The following is a 19,865-nucleotide window of genomic DNA, read 5'->3' on the forward strand; positions in this document are numbered from 1 at the left end:
CTTGTACTTGTACTTGTTTTTTTACTTGTTTTACTCTGTTTCTCCCTCTGACTTGGACGTTGTCCATCGTGTGGCCACAAAGTCTAAGGAGAAGAACATTATCGCTCGCTTTTGTTGCCGCGAGAAGAAAGGCGAGTTTGTTCGTAGGGCTCGCAAAGCCCGTCTACGTACTGGCCAAATTGGCTTTTCTGGTTCCACTGATGCTGCTGTGTTCGTTAATGATCACCTTACTGTCGAGAACAAACGCTTGTTTTCTAAGGCACTAGCTCTTAAGAAGGAGAAGAGCTGGCAGTTTTTATGGACGGACAACTGCCAGATTAAGGCTCGTCAGACTAGCAGCAGCAAAGTGTTCATCTTAAAGTCTGAGAACGACCTTCGGGTTTTCAACTAAGTCGCGTGTTATCGATTCTAGGGACAATTCTCTCTCTCTCTCTCTTTTTCTAATTTTTTTTTTTGTCCTTGACGAGTACTTGTCAATCATGTCCTTTTCTGCTGAAGAATTTATTTCGTTTCTATCTGACAATCAACGCTCTCTAGTTCATTTCAATGCACGTAGCTTGCGAAGGAATCACGACAACATTAATAGTTTCATTCACTCTACCAGACACTCTTTTTCATTTATATGTATATCAGAAACCTGGCTTTCCGATGTGGATGCTAATCTATATGGTTTTACGTCGTACAAATCTGAATACTGTCATCGTGCATCTGACAACTATGGTGGCTCAGCCATTTTCATTTCTTCTGGCATTAATTATATTCGCAGATTGGACCTTCATATTACCATCCCCTATTGCGAATCAGTTTGGATAGAAATTGAACAGCCACAGGTTACTCATAATCAAAAAAATTTAATACTCGCTTGCATCTATCGCTCACCTTCCTCCTCATTTATCCAGTTCTTATCGGCTCTTGAGACTGTCCTGAACACTCTATCAATGGAGAACAAAAATGTATTGTTGGTAGGCGATATCAACATTAACCTATTAGATTCTCATTCAAGAACTACAAGTGCCTATAATGATTGCCTTCTAGGGTACGGGTTAACGTGCCTCATCGATTCGTACACTAGATCCAACCCACGTGGCTCTAACACTCTTTTGGATCATGCTTTTTGTAACTTTAATCCTAGAGTGTCCGGGGTGGTTGATGTCGATATTACCGATCATTATCCCATCTTCATCACATTTGATAGCCCTATAACTCAAATCAACACAATTTTTACTGCACTGCGATTTGACAAAGACAATTTCATCAGTGCAATTTCAAACTGTGACTGGTCTAAAGTTAGCTCGCAAGCTGATCCACAATCAGCGGTTGATACATTTTCTTCTTTATTCTCAGAAGCTGTTTCTTCTAGTACTCACACTATTGCTTATAACAAGAAATACCAAGAGCCTCAAAGCCCTTGGATGACATCTGCCTTATTAACCAGTCTCAGAAAGAAGGATAACCTCTATAGGAAAGTTAAGAGACAACCCTTTAATATCGCCTTGGCACTTCGCTATAAAAGTTACTGTAATACTCTTAACTCTTTGCTAAAACTTGCCAAGAAACGCTATTATAATGAGGAATTTATAAAGAACAAAAATAATCATAAAAAACAGTGGAAACTGCTCAATGAATTCTTGAATTCGCCTACAATTAACTCGCCCATAACGAAAATCATTCACCATAACGCTACTTATTGTCACTCTGACGACATTGCTAATGCGTTTTCTGAGTATTTTTGTTCGTCATCCAATTCCTCAAAAAATGTTCCTTCACCTAGTTTGCCGCGCTTACCTCACTCATTTTTTCTCTTTCCCTCTTCCTCTGACGAAATAGTATCAGCTATTCGTAATCTTAAAAATACTTCTCCCGGTCTGGATAACATTTGTGCACACCATTTAAAGATGGTGGCTCATATAATTTCTCAGCCCTTAACCCATATAATCAATCTCATTTTTTCTAAAGGTTCTTTTCCTGACTCATTAAAGCGTGCAAAAATTATACCAATTTTCAAGAAAGGCGATAAAGATGATATTAAAAATTATAGGCCTATCTCTATTCTTCCATCATTAAGTAAACTAATTGAACAACTGTTTGTAAAGCGTCTTAGTTCTTACCTTTCGAAATTTAATGTTATAAAACCTTCCCAGTTTGGTTTTCGTCATGGAAGCTCCACTAACCTTGCTCTGCTTTCTTTGACAGACTTCATCAAACATTCCATTGATACTGGTAACTTCTCGGGTTCAGTCTTTTTGGATTTAACTAAAGCCTTTGACACGCTCAATCACTCCATTCTTTTCAATAAGTTAGATTCTTATGGTATTACTGGACCAGCTTTAAATTTTCTGAAAAGTTACCTGTTTAACCGAAAAAATGTGGTCTTTACAGGTGGCTCTTACTCTAACATTAAGATTACCAATCAAGGTGTTCCGCAGGGGTCCATTCTTGGCCCCCTCCTATTCATTATTTATATTAATGATCTCCCTGACGTCATTTGCTCTGCACATTGTGTTTTGTACGCTGACGACACCACAGTATCATGTAAGGCCAAAACAGTTCCATCTTTAATATCAAAACTAAACTCTGTACTCAGCGATGTAGTTTTATGGTGCAACAACAATGATCTAACGATAAACCCCTCTAAAACTCAGTTCATGGTTTTCAGGTCTGCTCATAAACATTTGTTAACATCTGCTGCTATAACTATGGGTCCTAATACTATCCATGCTTGTGATACTGTTTCTTTTCTCGGTGTACGTTTAGACATAACCCTTAATTTTGGTCTACACTTATTAGACATAAAGAAAAAGACTGCTTTTGGTATTCGTGCATTGATTAAAGCTAGGCCATATTTTTCCACTAATGCATTACTATCGCTCTACTTCTCATTTATTCATAGTCATTTTAACTATGGCATAATTACCTGGGCCAACACCTATCACTCGTACATCTCATCTGTACAACATATACAGAACCAAGCAATCCGCATTATCACTTTCAGCCCTCGTCGTTCGAACGCTATTTCTTTGCTTAGACAACACAATATTCTGTGTATTAGTAGGTTATTTGAATTTCATTGTACTTGTTTGTTCTTTAATATAATTCACCGTCGGCTACCCTTCGACCTCATCAACTGTGACTTATTGATAAACACTAACCGCACTCGCTTCGCATTGGAGCGAAATTTATTACTACCCCGAGTTTGCACTAATTACGGCATAAAGTCTTTGTCATTCACAGCTATTTCATTATGGAACTCTATTCCACCAAATATAAAGTCTCTATCCAACTTGTATACATTCAAAAAAACTTTGAAATTATATCTTCTATCACTATAAATTATTCTATGTTGTCCTTTTTGCATTTTGACTTAGTGATTGTATTTGTTGAAGTTGTGATTATTACTATGTTTTATCGCTTCGTTATTTTTCTATAGTTGCTTTATAGCATTGTTTTGTTAATATTACATTGTCTTGCCATTTGCCTTTGCACTTGTTTACATGCTTTCTTCATCGTGGGTCCCCCTACAGTCTTCGGACTATGGGACCCTAGTCTGTAAAACGTCTTCTTCATTTTATGTATCGCCAGTCTGTTAATAATAATAAACTTCAAACTTCAACTTGTAAGACACAACCTTGCGAGACCAATGGATAAAGAATTCTAACAACGAATAGTTCACTTTAGGAGTAGTGCTCAAATTACGATCCTGTTGCAAACAAATTAAAATGGGCGAAAAGCAACTTGTGACTGGTAACGACCGCTCCTACAGCATTCGAGTAACGTGTTCGGTCAAGTAAGCTACAGCGGTAGTCATTCTTTCGTTCACTTCATTGTGTATTTTTGTGCGTGTAACCCAAGCAGTGTTAGCCAGCGCCACTCTCAGCAATCACGACGAGGGCGTATACTCTATTTTGCTAGCTGGTGTGACGTATCATCTGAAGCTGAGAATGTAGCTGAGTAGTAACTCAGCATACCAAAAAAGCAAATCAATTGCTTTCGTTAAATGTGTTCTCAGAAAATTTTAGGCCACTCAGCAACAATAAATCATTTTATTCAATTGTGTTGGCAGGGTGTAACAGCCTACAGCTGATTCGCGTTCTGTCGCCCGATGAAAATAAAGCTGAAAGGAGGCGTTTGCTCATGTGATCATTGTTCTTCTTCATTTACAGGGTGTCTCTACTACTTCAGTGCCACAATTAACCCGATACTCTACTCGCTGATGTCCGTCAAGTACCGAGAGGCATTTCGCGACGCCCTCTGCACCCTGTCCAAGAATAAGCAGCGGCTCTCAGCTGGAGATTTCGATGCCGGCGCCACCGTAGTTATCGTCGGTGCCGGCCACTCTATATTGGACAACACAAGGCTGAGCACGCTAAAGCCATACTCGATCGTCCAGCGCGTTGACACTGAGGAGGCAAACGTGGACACCGCCGCGGACATAGCGATGCGGGCCCTCATCATCCAGACGGTGCTCCGCGTTAGGCCTAACCAGGAACCGCCATTGACGCCAAGTATGAGCGAAGCTGACGATAAAGAGAAAATTGCCATCAAGGAGATCTCTTCCAGTGACAAGAGCCCCCTGCCTTCGGAGACGGTGGTGTGACTCTCTACCTTGGTGACTCTCGTAGGCATAAACGCCGTACCCTGTTCAAAAATGTTCGTACTTAAGCTCAGGGAAGAGTGTACGCTTCACCGCCGTCCATGACGACACAAATGTGTTTACGGCTGCGAAACTGAACTGCGCAGCTAGTCCCGGCGCAACGTAGCCAGTACTCAGTCACATGGAGTCGTCAAGTCATGCGGAGCATAGCCAGGGTTATGCCTGGTGATTTCTCTGCTGCTGTGTGGATTCAAAGTCTGTGCAGTGTTCTTTCACAGCAAGCCAATATGCTATGACGGCCTTGAACATTGCACCTAGTCACAAAAGGACATCCCCCAGGACCTCCATTTCTCAACTGTTGCTAACGTAAAGTCAAGCCTACGTACATTCTTAGGCTAAGAAACGAAAAGGTGGGAATGGTTTCCACCAGGTACAATAAGTAGGAAGAAGACCAGAAAGTAAACTGAAGTCCCACCTGACAAGTGTAAACTACTGTCCGGGTGATCTCCGATTCCTTGAGGGATACTTTGCGAGCATCAGTAACTTTAGGAAATGTCGTTGATTTCTCAAAGAGGACTGGAGCTTTACCAGAAATGTTCTACGGTGGTGCAACTAATACAAGCCATCTTAGCGGCTGCAGGCTTCAAGACGGTTGTGCCTCCTACCATAATTTTCGGGCTCATCTTGGTCTGTGAAGTTGTCAGGTTGCTTCGACGAGTGTAGCAGCCTCACTAGTGCGAAAAAGACCAACAGCGACCGCATGAAACGTCCAATAACGCTGTAGTGCTTATTTTTTACTTGCCGCATTTAAGAACCACAACCACAACGCTGCTATTGTGATGGCTGTATACCAGTGTGGAGTGAAGTACAGCTACTGACAAGAGAAGGAGAGAGAGATAAAGATTCAAGAAAAGGCAGGGGAAAAAACTTGAAAAGTCAGAACATGGGGCGCCTCTTATTGTTCGTTCAACAATAATGATACGGAACTTGGACGCCAGAGAATTCATCGTACTTAAGAAGGACGTCTCCATTGTGTTTATGCTTAGTTGGCAACGTCTGGCTCAGTTATTGAAGAAAGTTTGTTGTACGCTGTGTTTCTGGGCATCCTAAAGTTCATAAAGCTTGATCACTACCAAGCACCTACGAGAAATGACAAGTGGGGGATGTGGCGCGTCTCCAACTGCATTGTCGCCGAATGACGAGCGTAGTGCTTTGAAAGTTACATGAAAGTGAAAGTGCCAAAAAAAAAAAGCTCAGTGTGCGTGGTTGCGACAAAGCGAACAAGTGTAACCGCTGCGGAAGGTCTATGGACATCTACTGGACCATAGTGCGGCGACTCTACAATGAACCAAGCATTCGAGAAATTCGAGGAAACTTCCACAACCCGCCTATAGAAAGATCAAAGCTATGAAGGATGAAGTGGTCCTTCGCACGTGTGTGCTATCCAGTCACCGGTGGACCTCGAGTGAAAACCCGATGGCTGTGAAATTTTGTTACAGGAAGATATCTGTGGATGCTTTAGCGAGATATTTTTGTTGACATGGTGGTGTTAGTGCAGCTGGACAACTGCCCAAGCCTTTTAACAACTGGCGTGCCATGTGTTGATTGCTTCTCTTTGTTCATTGGTATATTGAGGGTGTTTGTCTACGCTTTAACAGAAGTGTAAACAACGTTGCTTATTGAACTGCAGCGAACTAGCATGCAGTATTAAGTCCACTGTGACTGGGCTTTAGTGATGGCAGTGGTTTCTCTGGCTGTAAGCCCTTGCACTGGGAACCATCACATGATCATTTACGTAATGTTCAGTCTGACGCATAAGCATTGACATAAGTGCAGATGGAGAAAGATTGCTACTTGTGGTAGCGACCCTTGTGGTCAAGTGTGCATGCTAAACTGGTTATATTCTGCACGCAACTGGCGTGAGCATTTAGGCCAGATACGTCTTGAGTGTTAATTATAGTCACATACAATCTAATTGCTAACCGTCAAAAAGATGCCGAGCTTATTTTTGTGTTCAGACCTGAAATATTTGTACCACAGTAGAAGTGGTGCTCGGTACGTGGACTATCGTGGACGTCACCTACGCGTCAGTTGTAAGTACGAGACCTGAACGAAAGTCTATATTCTTCGAAAGAAGTCAACAGCCTATAAAAACACTTTTGAATGTGTGCACTGCCAATTGTAGATACACCGGCGCGAAGTATTTCAAAAACTTCAGCACGAAAGAAATTCGTGGCCATCGTGTCTCATTGCTCACGAACACATTCCTTATGGACAGATCATATCTGCGGAATATCATTACAACCTACTGAATTTTTCGTACTTAGCATGTAGTAAATAGCTGCTGCAGTCCTTTCGGTGCCACGAAACATTGTCTACAGATAATGGCATGGCTGGGTCAATATCACCTTTTTCTGCTTTGTCATCAGTCACAATGGACACCATAAAACCTGCTTCTTCTTGTCACTTGGAATGTTTGCATTATATTGCTCACTTTTGGTGCACACAGTGCGAGGTAGGCTTTCATTCGGCTTCACCGAACGCTGCAGGTCGAAATGTTTGTTTTATACCATTTTAATTGGTTATTTTGTCTCATTGAAAGCCTGTATGAATGTTGTATCTTCGATGCCTCACGTTTGCGCAAATCACTAGGTCCACTTGCAGAATTAGTGTAACTGCTTTGACCTTGGGACTGACACTATTCGTATTGGAGTAATTCATTCTGATATAATACTAGTTTATCATCTGTTATTATTGTAACAAAAAAGCTATTTATCTGAAATCTCTTTCATTCACTGTAATGTAAGCAGTGTTAGCACTCGTCTACAAAAAAAAAAGACAGTTTCCTGACGGTAACGAATTGTTGCCCACTTTTAAGGTGCTTCAAAAGAACTGGTTTTACACATACAAATTAATTCGATGTACATATTGATGTTTTATACAGGATTAAAAGTGATTTGTAATCGCTTCCATTCGAATTTCTTCTAACTGCTTGCGGCATCCCAGATAGTCCAACATAGGCCAGTGTGTTATGCAGGGAACTAGCCTTGTGTAGCTCAAACAGCAGCCTAGTGTATGTATATAGTTGTTCTTCATTCAGACTTTTTCGTTTCGGTGCGATGAGATAAGCCAGAAAGAAGGTGCACTTAGCCAAGGTCACCCTAGCCTCTCTCTCGCACATACACGCTTACGCAACGTTGAGAGTATGTCGGGTGCCCTTCTGGTCGGGATGAAACGTACTAAAAGAAGAGCTCTGGAGACTGACTAAAATAATTTTTGAAAAGTTTTCTCACGTATTGCTTCCCGTGATGGATCCGGAAAGTGAACATATTTTCATAAAATTGAAAAAAAGTCACTGTTGAAGTATTCCGTGTGCATGGTTATCCCACGAAGCTGAAACGTGCTAGCCCTGCGTTTACCACTGAAATTTTTCGTAATTATTTGTGGTTATATCATTGTGAGCTCCGATGTACAGTTCCCACTGAGCCGTGTCACTGGAATCGAGAGCACTGCTTCGTCGTCTATAACCTCAACGTTAAAATCGAGAACACTTTAAGGCCTCGGCTAGTCGTCTCATCATGCATCTCATGCGTCGTGATCACGCTCAGAGTAAAGCGCTCAAAATGTCATAACAAGGCTAACAATCTTCAAAAGCAGGTTCAAATGAACGATCAATATCTGGAATAACATATTAACAGAAACAACGCAGAAGTAATCATTCTATTAATCCCAAAACAGGTAAAAACACTTCAGAAAACTGCATCTAACTCTCGTGCAACGCAAGAGAAGGCGCTACTGCTTCATCGCAAGCACGATTGCTCATTCAACCGGCCTTATCGGGTGCTTCCTAGCTACATTTTTATAGGGAAAACAGTCTGACCAAACTTACTGCAGATGACGCGTACCTCAAGTGTTGTAGCAAGCAGGAAGTCGTTAAACGCAAAAGCATCGGGCATGACACACACCGAGTAGGCGAATCTCCCAAACAAGATTCTGCTCGTCCGGGGCAATCCTGCGTGCTCACCTCAAACATCAACGATGTCAATGGTTTGGTCAACGGAACAGTGGGAACTCCATGAACGGGGAATTCTGGGTGTTCATGCTACGCACATCCTCACACTTCACAGTAGTGGAGCAGTGGCAAGTTTCTTTCTCTACCGTGACATGCCTACTAGGAAGAAGTGTGGTGGTTCGGAGGAGTCTCTGCACACTCACGGACATTTATCTTTCCCACTCCTCCTAGCTGCATACAACTTTGCTAAAAAATTATTCAGGCTGGTGTCCAGATTTCTTCTTTCAGAACACTCACTACACACATACACATCGTCGAAACATACTCGGCGCCAGAGCCCTAGACTACAAATGCTTGTTTCTCTGTTTTTCATCAGCCGTGTAAAATATGCGCTGCTGAAATCTTTCTCGTTTAATCTAGGGTCGTATGTAGGATAGAGAACTGAACAAATGGCTGGCAACCGAGAATATATGGTGACGCGCCAGCCCACTTCGTCCTCTTGCCTCCTCGTACGTTCCTCTTGCGAAAAGTTTGTGTCGTATTTCCAAACCTTCTGTTGGAAATCCGCTCAATTTCAGCTTGATATTTCTTTGGACAACTCGCAGCCCTGCAATCCAGTGACAGGCGTCATCCTATTTAAGGAGACGTCGTCAGTTTGTCTTTTTTATACATAATTTTGTAACTTAAACGCCGTGATCGCTTTTTCCCAAGGCGCAGTACTTCTCCTGTTAAATTTCCTATTATGAGAATTCAAAGTATTCCAAAATTGTTTTTTACGCTTCACACGAATTCATGTTTTAGTAAACGCCATTTTAGATGTCTAACTTTGCCACTTCTATCTTTCTGACCGTTGAATGCTTTGCGCTACGAGGAGACAGCTAAAATCAAGGTCGACGTTAACCCCTCCTGTTTTAGTGCTGATCAAGCAATCGTATATTCAGTTTTTATTTGTTGAAAAAAGATGGGAACCAACAATAATTTTAAAAGTTTGACCTCCATATGATAGTCACGCCTCCTTTCCTGTCTATTTGTAATGCCATACCCAACTGCACTCCCACTTTGGAGTAAGTAAAACTACTCGTTCCCCTCTATCATTGCTTTACTAACCCGCCCTATTCCTAATGATTATGCGATAGCCTGGAAGTTGCCGCCTGAGTGACCAATCGCGACCGACAACAAGTTCTATAATGGCTTAGCCGTTTGTACATAAGCTGTACCAATGTCATGTGCAGTGCGCGAGAGTGGGACATCTATTAAATGCATTTACGCTTCCGCGTCGTAACGCCAGTTGCCTTACGATATTTTTCCTTGCTATAGCCGACGACATCCGCTGCGTGTCACGCTTAGAGAGTCTATAAGCGTCATTTCAACATCGATGACACTTTATGATTACAAAGTCTGCAGGTTCTCCTCGTAAAATTTTGGTAATAAGCTAAACGACTTTCTGGTAACAAGCTATAAGACGACTACGTTTATCATGAAAGAGCTGTAACGTGGCAGGTAATTTACGTTGTGTAGATATCAGTAACACCATCTAAGCGTGACACCAGAGAGGTACGTACCCTCCCCTTTGTAATGGTTAAATTTGCTGTATTTATTGTTCGCTAATAAATTATTCTGCATTGTTGACGTCACTTATTATTGTATATTCTGGAAAGTGCGCGAGATCTTTATGATTGTCCCGCCTGAAAAAAGCCACAGAAATTTGAGTTATCGCGCAGTGTTTTTATTATGCTGTTTTTTGAACTATTGCGAAGTAATCACAAACGTAATACTACTTTATGGACTATATGTGGTGTGAAGTACCTGTTCTTCTATAATAATACACGTTTTGGCGATGGACTTCGTCTCGTGTGCCCCACACACCTTTATTTCCAAGTCATCAGGCCCGTGATGGTTCATTCAGTAAATCACGGTGCCACAACTACAATAACTGCATTTTTTTCATTTTGAAAAAAATATTAGTGATCATCACGAATTAACGACGTTCCACCATGCGATGCTGATGAATCATAGGTTTAGGCACTGAACTTTATTATCTCAACAGATCCACAGTTATATAATGAATATCTTCAAGTCAGTGAGCATAATATTTTGTCGGTGTTCTAAGGTCACGAACACGTTAAATGTGAATTGAAGGCCACTTGCTGACGAGCATTTTTTCTTCAGTTCCATATCACGCCTTCACCACATAATATTCTGTGCATATGTGGAAGCCTAAAATTTAGAGTCGCACTAAGAATTGAGGCATGAAACATGGAAATTAGACTTCTCCTCTTTGAGAGACAGTGTACCTTACTCAGTACGCAGTATACGTTGATGTCAATAATGGGTGCTCAAAATGCATGCTTCCTTTGTTTTCCGAGAGAAAAACCTTTGTTAGCAGCCGCTTACCTATATACAAATGATGGACAGCGTACATCGGTGCTTGTATGCAGGACTGCCTGGCAGTCAAACGCACTCATTATTCGTAGGTATTATATTGTGGCATTCAGCATAAGAGGCCGAAGACGCCCCACCTGAAGCACAGCATCTGATTGCCTCTGCAGCTAAAGAAGTAGTCTCGCTCATGAAATTGTGCAAGTTCTCCGACAATGGTATTACCGACTGTCCTGATCACGAAGTCACTCCATAGAGCATCAATTTTGTGCAAGCTTGGGTTTATATGGACCCAGTCAAAGTATATGGAATGACTCGTAATGTGGCAGGGTAGATCAGTACCGACGATGCAGATGTTGCAAGGTCAGAAACTCTTCAACTATTGCTGATAGCGGGCGTTGTTACATGCCAAACTTGTTCTGTTCTCAGTACCAAAGTTGATTTAACAGGTCATTCATCAGCAATCCTTCAGTAAATGTCATCCATGTGAAAGCGACGCAAAATGATGATGAAAAATGGCTTAAATGACATGCAATGGCAATTTTTTATGTGCCTGATCCCTCGCGTTATCTCTGACTCAATTGTCATTGCCATTTTGTTTTTGGTTTCTCAGTGCGCCAAGGTGCTTGTAAATACGTAAACAGACATGTAATAAAACTTGTTCACGTCTCAACTGCAGTGTATTTTTCATTACTCAGCTACCACCACCAAAAGCAGAATCGCTATAGTGATCCTCAGTTTCAACATGAAGAAAAGATGAAAAAGTGGAGAAGAGAATAGCAGTCAAAAAGGTCGTTCTCTTCTTCATCCGGTTGCCTCTCATTCCCTTTTTCGCTTTTGCCTTGTTTCTCAATCTCAAACACAGCTGCCCTTTAGCAATACGACAATATAATACACCAACTAGCCCCTGCTGTACACCTGCACAAAAACAAGGGTATCATTGCAGTGCTGTCACTAGTATAGTGAAAATTGGATTCATGTTCCCTCTGTGTGAAATTAGGCAGCAGTAAGCATTCAGATGTTTTGCAGTAATCATTTATATGCTTTTCATCAATAATACTGTCATTCTCACAGTATTCTCACAGTATTTAGTTCGGTAAGCACCATCGGTAGCTTACCGAACTAAATGGAGTGTAAAGTCAAGGTACTGTACGAGCACAAGTCTGCAGAGCACAAACTTAAAATACTCACACAGACACATTGGCTGCTTTGGGAGCTATTCATTGAAGCACCATATCGGTAACGTTAGGCGACAGGAACATGGCGATGAGTACTGGTCAACCGATGAGTAACATTTTAGTTAAGAATAATACGTGCGATATGAAGAGCGAGCAGGAAATCATATAACATGTGTCAAGGGAAGACAGGTGGTAAAAACACCGGGTTATTAGTGATATTACGATAATACAAGGCATCATTTGAAAGTCACGGGCTTGATCCCGGCCATGCCAGACGCATTCTGATGGAGGTTAAATGTTAGAGGTCCGTGTTCCGTACGATGTGCGCGCACGTTAAAGAACACCAGATGGGCCAAATTTGTGGAGCCCCCCACTATGACGTCTCTGACAATCACATAATGGTTTTAGGACGTAAAACCCTCGATACTGTTGATTTTACAAAACGTACACATACCAGGTCAGCTGATTCAAGGTTCATTCATGATGATTGATGATTATTGATTTATATGTGAGAATTAATGTCCCAAAACCACCATATGATTATGAGAGACGCCGTAGCGGAGAGCTCCAGAAATTGTGACCACCTGGCGTTCTTTAACGTGGGCTCAAATCTGGGCACACTGGCCTACAGCATTGCCGCCTCCACCTAAAATTCAGCCGCCGCAGCTGGGATTCAATCCTACGAACTGCGGGTGAGTAGTCGAGTACCTTAGCAGCTAGATCACCGCAGCCGATGGAAAGTGAAGTTCACCCTGATGTCCCAGATCATATAAAGATAAGCCGCTTAATAAGGTTTAGAGACCATGCTGTGCAATTTATTTTTGGGGAGATCCACAAGGTAGTGGAGGGGTTAAAACTGAAAACTATGCGTTTGTGGCACAAAGCCACTAGGAAATCTGTCCAAATTTGTCAGAAAAAAAGTCTCTTAGTTGCTGACAAATTCGTCCTAATCCGGGGATCGAACACGGGACCAACGGCTATCCGAGGCGTTCGCTCTACCGTTTGAGCTAAACAGGAAACCAGCAATTGGTGGCGCGGGGGCGAATTCATCGACAACTCGAAGTACATAGGCGCCAGCAATGCAAATGAGACCAACAAGGTAGTGGAAGTGATAAGAAAGGGAAAATAGACAACCGCCCACTTGTGGCACGAAGACACAAGGAAATCCAGACGTGTTCGTTTTATTTCCTTCTTGTTCCTGGGCGATAACTGAATCCTACCTCTCGGTCGATCTGTGATGAATGTTTTGGTCATAACATGACGTTTCTGTTCCTTTTGGCGTCATTCATAAGCTCTATTGAGCACCGCTCGAAGTTCTCGCTTGCACCCCAATGGACATATTTGCAGCCTGCGCGTGGTGTTTTACACACAACACCAGAAAACCTTACCGTTTTAGTTTGTCCTTATGAGAGGTTTGCAAAGTGGCTTGTGGCTCAGAGACCCTATTAAATTTCTCTGCGCTGTTCTTGCGCCAGTTGGGGAAGCTGTTGAAGAAGCATTAGACAGATCAGCGGCCTTGTATGAGAGAATTTTCTTGAGAATAGTCTGTCTTGAAGTTATCTTGTGTGGAGTTCCCTTTCTATTGATTTAGGCGTAAATCCTTAAATCCCCTTTTTTAGCGGCTACCTACTAAGTGTATGACTTTCTGTGTCTTACTTTGCACTCAATCGCTGTTTCGTACCATCTTTTTGACCTCAATTTTATCACTCCTGTACGGGGTAGCGAACGAGTTCTTCTTCTAGGTTAATTTCCCTGTCCCTTTCTTATATTTATTTCTCTCTCTCTTTTTTCGAGTCAGACTTATCGGTTATAGTATGAAAGACCCAATAGTACACGGCATCATATAAGCTATTCCACTAAATCATAGAGCCTGGTCGTACAAAGCTTTGCGCAGTAGCAAATTCAATCGATTACATCAAAATGTCATGTATCATGTTGGGACAACCATCCGCAACCAATAACACCGCAGGTCTACATAAGTTAATACCCGTGGTCAAACTGACATTATATTTTTAGACTTCGCAAAGGCTTTCAATAAGGTGTTGCACAATAAGCTCTTACTTAAGATCAATAGTACCTTTAAAAATTCTGCCCTCCCCCGGTGGTTCAGTTCCTATCTTGCACGCCGAGAACAATATGTTCAACTAGGGCACCACCAATCTGGTTTATCGCCTGTGGTATCTGGTGTGCCCCAGGGTAGTGTCTTGGGGCCCCTCTTGTTCCTGGTGTTTATAAACGATCTGCCAAAAATATTACTACCCAAATAAGAATGTTTGCTGACGATTGCATACTATACAAAAATTTACAGTAACCGAGCGACCAGGCTGAACCTAATCTTGACTCAGAGAGAAATACAAACTTCTGCGATCAGTGGCAAATGAGCTTAACCCAACAAAAACTGTTTTTATGTCCATTTCTAGAAAAAAGAACATTCTTAGTTATCCGTACAGTATTAACGGTGACGAACTTGCTCAGGCTAAGCAATATAAATACCTATGTCTTATATTTACACCCGACTTGCGTAGGAATCTTCATGTTGAGGAACTTTGTTCCAAAGCTAAAAAGGTGTTATGGGGCCTGAGACGTAACCTCCACAGTGTCTATCCCGAAGTTGAAACTTTAGCTTATACAACTTTGCTAAGACCCATAATCGAATATGCTAAAGTAGTGTGGGATCCCTATACCCAAACTAACTGTTTGAAACTCGACAAAATACAGCGACTCAGTTCTAGGTTTATATTTATTAAATACCGTCGTTTCCATTCACCTACCGAATTATGCAAACTTTCTACAAAAACGCACCGAATATGAAAGGCTGAAATTCCTTTTTTTTAATAATTCATAAGCACGTCAAAATAAGCTACGACAGGTACTTTGAAATCAAAACACAAGAAACGTCAAGACACAGACACAGTATGTACATACCGCCCACCAAAGTTCATAATGACTGTTTCAGGTACAGCTTCTTCCCCAGGGCGATTAAGCAGTGGAATTCATTACCAGATTTGGTTGTGAAAATCAAATCGCTTACTGACTTTTTAGAAGCAATAAAACATACAGTGCACTCTGATACCATGCGCTAAGATTTCGAATATGTGTGAATTACGTGATTTGTAACTAGGCCATGAAATTTATTATGTGTTTTAATATGCGCAAAATATGATGTGTATTTCGGCAGTGATGCTCTCTCTTCTTATTTTTCACTAACTTTTCTGTTTAAACTATATGCTTAGCCATTAAGATATATTTGTTGTATGTGCTCCTAAATCCCGTGTTCCACTTGTGAAGGTTCTTTTTCTTACGTTTCTCTTATGCACATTTCTGTTTTATACGAGTCAACTCCGCTCCTGTAATAGCACGCAAAGGGCTGACAGTAACAATAAACGAAACGAAATGAATAACTTGCGCCAGCAAAAGGGCGTGTTCTAGATAAGCCGAACAGGAGTTGCAACAAGTGCGCCCGAGCTGCGTGAACGGCTCCCACTTGGAATGTGCGGCATCAGGCAAGGTTGCGGTCCAGCACCTCCACCAGTGTCGTGGTCCAACGTGATCGAAAGATAAGAACAACTTCCCATAACATCGGTGTATCAATATACAAAGATAGATTGTACCATAAAGTTTGTTCAGGAATAAGTAACCTTCCTTCTACACCTAAAGTTGCAGAAAAATAAAACAAAACTTTGTGGTAAATTCTGGATTTTGCGTGTTTTTGTTATGCGGAAAGCCGTAGTGATGGGCTCTGAACTCTTTGGCCATTTGTATTTATTTCACATACGTTAAAATACCGTTTAACTGACCTGTAACCTTTTGACAAAAAGCGCTTGTCATTGCCTAAACTCAGTGGCTGTTGCAACCTTGTCAGTGCCAGCTGCTTCCTTCCAGGAGACAAAATCACCTGTCGAAGCGTTATCTCCGTCGAACGACATCGCATGCCCACGAGTATTTCATCTTTGAAAGCCTCAAACTCATACTGAACTTCTGGCCTCTCTGGATAACCTTCACTCAAAACATGGCGGCAACACGGCAACACAATCTCCATTAAAATCCGGTCACCGTGAACGAGTATCGAACTCGCAATCTGGGGCTCCGGAAAACATTGTCAAATCGAATGATCCGCCACGGTCGGTTAGGCCGCAGCCGCTGAACCGGCTTGATTTCCACTAAGGACCCTGTCGAGGGTGATTTGTGAAGCGGGATTCCAAGAGCCGACAAATTTCTCTCCAGAAACAAGGAACGGCAAAATGTCACCATGAAAGTGTGTACTTTGCTGCGCGCAAGAAAACATATCGAGCGGATTTCGTCGAGGAGCGTCTTAAGATATCCGGAGACAGCGAAGAGGTCGTTAAACTTCTGGGACGAGGTTCTCGGTTTCTGCTATCATGTGCGAGGCAAAAGAAAGCTTTCGCAGTGCCACTAGGCGTAGGAGAGCGCCACTTGGAAGGCTACACTGGAAACGTGGAGGAATAACAAATGCTTTGTCTGCACGCCTGGAAACATACATTACGAGCTGCTGGGGTTCTGAAAAGTAACAAAAAAATCTCAAAAATGTTACAGCGCGCACAGATGGTATAGAAAGTGAATGCTTCAACGCACTACCAAATATACCACAAAGGTTTTCTCATGGAGGAAAAAAATCATACAAGCCCAAATAATCTAGCCAACAAAGATAAAGAAGAAAGCAGAAGTACTTGACAAGAAAACAAGCTTCCGAGTATCGCCCTTGGAATGTTTCTAAATCGTTTTGGCTGGTGTGATTTGGACGACGTGCTCTGAAGCATGCACGAGGCTGATGTGTTCAAAGCATTCCTAATACTTGCTTCGCTTATATCTTGGGGTAGAGTCAAAGACATGTACGTTTGAATGTTGTTGTTCGTTTCCTCAAACAGCACCGAATAACAAAACCCTTTTACACTCTGGGGCGTACTTAAGAAAAAAAAAACATCCCACGCTTGCGGCCGTATTTGCGTGGGTAAGAAGCTTTTGGACGATGTGTTTTTTTTACGATGTGCGTGTTTTGGGCATTGTGTTTTAGACATTGTGTTTTGGACAAAGTGTCGACGTAAACGTGGCTCAAGTATTGAATGCATTCTGAAAGTTTGTTCTTTGTTATCTTGCTTTAGTTGCGAAGTCGACGACGCCTACGCTTCAATTACATTGTGTCTTCCAGAGGAAATAGCGACGAAAAATTGCAGCACTTAACGCGTCAACAGTACTTACACACACACACACACACACAAAGCAAACGCATCCACGCATTCCGTACAGATGGTTAACCAGCGAAGCTGAAACGTACAGTTCCGAAGCTCGTCACTAAGTTAATCTAAATAGTTACCGAAAATCTTTCTAAATTATTGGTTACGTCAGTCCAGATGCATGAATTCAAGTTTTTCACCATATGCTGCCTTCTTATTGTGCTTAGAAGACGAGCGGTCAGTAGTGGTGTATGCACGATTCGCGTGGACGACTTCAGTTTTCGTAGGCTAGCAGTGATTCGTAGAGCTTGCCTGATTTCCGACCCATTCTGTGACATTTCAAGCACATTTCTAGCATTCCTGGCATTTAGCACATGCACTCTGTTGTTACGTGCACGTGATGGACAGATTTTCATTTGGCTTAGCCGCATATAGATTCGCTCTAAAGGAACTTCTGCTCGACATCTCTGAATGCGTGTTTTTCGCATGAGTGCCTTGGTCCTGGTATATTCACAGAGAAGAATAAACAAAGTAAGCTCCTGCTAATGGGGACAACAACAGCGTCCACATCTACACGCTACACCGCTTTCGAGAAGTATGATTCCTTTTCTACGCTACAGGAGAATCGACAAAGTGGGTACACTAATTCGTGTTTTCAACGCGACGTCTGCTGCATAGCGAGTGCGACGCACTTGCTGTGGCATCGTGAAGGCATGCCCGACCGCAACTTAAGCAGAACGTCAAATCCACGACACGCTCTGCTGTCGCTACAGCAAAGTGACCTCGACATGGCAAAAAAAGCTGGTCACATTTCCTTCTAATGAAGTCTCACTTTGCTACTGTAACGAGGATCTCCTGTATTCACAGCAACAACGCGTTTTCCGTACATTACTTTTTTTCTCTTCATTCTGTCGCCTTCTTTCTTGCTACACTTACACCGGTGTTGTTCTGTGCAGTACTACAAAGTACCCATTATGCTATTGTTTCTGAGAACAGTGTTCCCGAATACGAGGCGCTTACCCCGGACTCTTTTGATAATTTTTGCATTAAAACATTTTGCATTTTGTATTCAACTCGGGTGAACGCGTGCAAATGGTCTCATCTCTCTAGCGAAGTTTTCACCTAAAAAAAAAGGAGAAACGTGCTTTTAAAACCCTCTGCGGCCGTCTTTTGTCCCACCGAGACTTTATGGCATCATAAGAAGCAACGTCGGCTCTTTATTGCCGCATTGGGACACTGCAACTACAGGGGCAGTCTCATGTGAGAGCAGAGATCAGCGCGCCAAGGAAACAAAACAGACACACAATGTAAAAGCCCAGCGTAATGGAAGGAGTTACTCTTTTGTAACGGCACTGCTTCGCTAAATCACCTCCAGCGTTCAAGCCCTGGGTCCACCGCTAACGCATACATTCTTTCGCGGTTACAAACTGCCTGATTTGCAAGCCGCAATTTCTGAGCGGCATGCAGTCGTAATACGATGGCGATAACACGCGCTTGGCTTCACGCTACATTACTGATGGTGAAGCGTGAGAAATTGTGGTGTGTTCAGATTTTGATAAGCATTACACTTCAGTTATGCAACACCAATACATGGTCCTCATCCCCACCGGCTTGCCCCATCGTCGTTTCGGGCTTGTAGAACGAAAACAGAACAGAGAGCAGAACTTTTCCTTAACCATACCGCTGTGCTTTTCTCGTGGGCCACTTCACAGCTACATCGAAGCGGACTGTCAGAAAAATAGAAGGATCAGTAAGCTTAATCTGAAATTCAAAATTAATCAGCAATAAATTTGAGGAATTCAGTGAAAGTAAAACATGCGAAATAAACAAATGGATGAATGAGTTTAAGAATGTCGCAACTGAACAACTCTAAAGGCATGAATGAATGAAGGAATGAACTAATTACATATTATATTAATTATTAATTAATTATTTATTTATTAGAGCGACGTGTGGAATTAGTAGATATTGAAGAAAAGCACCAAGCAAGCACTGTGCAAAAGACGCACTCAAGAACGAAACGAAAGTTTTACTATGAAACTAGAGAAAACAGAAGTCAAGAAGTGATGAATTATGAGCTGAAACAAAAAATTAAAAAATAAACCAAAAGTGCGTGGAAATTTGACCTAAGGTCGCGTAGGTTTATTAAACAACACAAGTGATGGCATCAGTTTTCGTTGGCCATTGGCAAAGATTATAGAACCAAGGCAAGGCTGTTCGCTTATTCAAAATTGCTTTCAAACGGTCCTCTTTTTCCCGCCTATGCTTCCCTCCCACCATGAGCTGTTGCATTTGCTAACATCCTTTCTAGATCGCTTCACCTCCTCCACGTCGCTATTCCTTTTTTCTACCAGGCTGAGCCCGGCAGTTCATACCGGAAATCTCTGGCCCGTGTCCGAGTTGTCACGTGCTAACCAACCCCTGTCACGTTGTGGCGTCGTGTCCCGTCGCTCCGTGCCCTTCATCATCTCCGTTCGCCATCCCAACTAGAGAAGCTTGGGAGGAGTACCGGC

General features: G+C 42.2%; 1 protein-coding gene across 1 annotated transcript in view; it reads left to right on the forward strand.

Annotated features, from left to right (window-relative positions):
- LOC119165748 (neuropeptides capa receptor) overlaps positions 1-4,826 on the forward strand; it is a 98,904-nt gene extending 94,078 nt beyond the window's left edge. The window contains exon 6 of the mRNA XM_075871344.1: positions 4,161-4,826. Within this exon, the coding sequence (XP_075727459.1) occupies positions 4,161-4,594 (434 nt within the window). The 3' untranslated portion in view covers positions 4,595-4,826. The remainder of the gene's footprint in view (positions 1-4,160) is intronic.
- The last annotated feature ends 15,039 nt before the right edge of the window (positions 4,827-19,865 follow it).

The sequence above is a fragment of the Rhipicephalus microplus genome, chromosome 8 (genome assembly GCF_043290135.1).
Source record: "Rhipicephalus microplus isolate Deutch F79 chromosome 8, USDA_Rmic, whole genome shotgun sequence".
Taxonomy (NCBI): domain Eukaryota; kingdom Metazoa; phylum Arthropoda; class Arachnida; order Ixodida; family Ixodidae; genus Rhipicephalus; species Rhipicephalus microplus.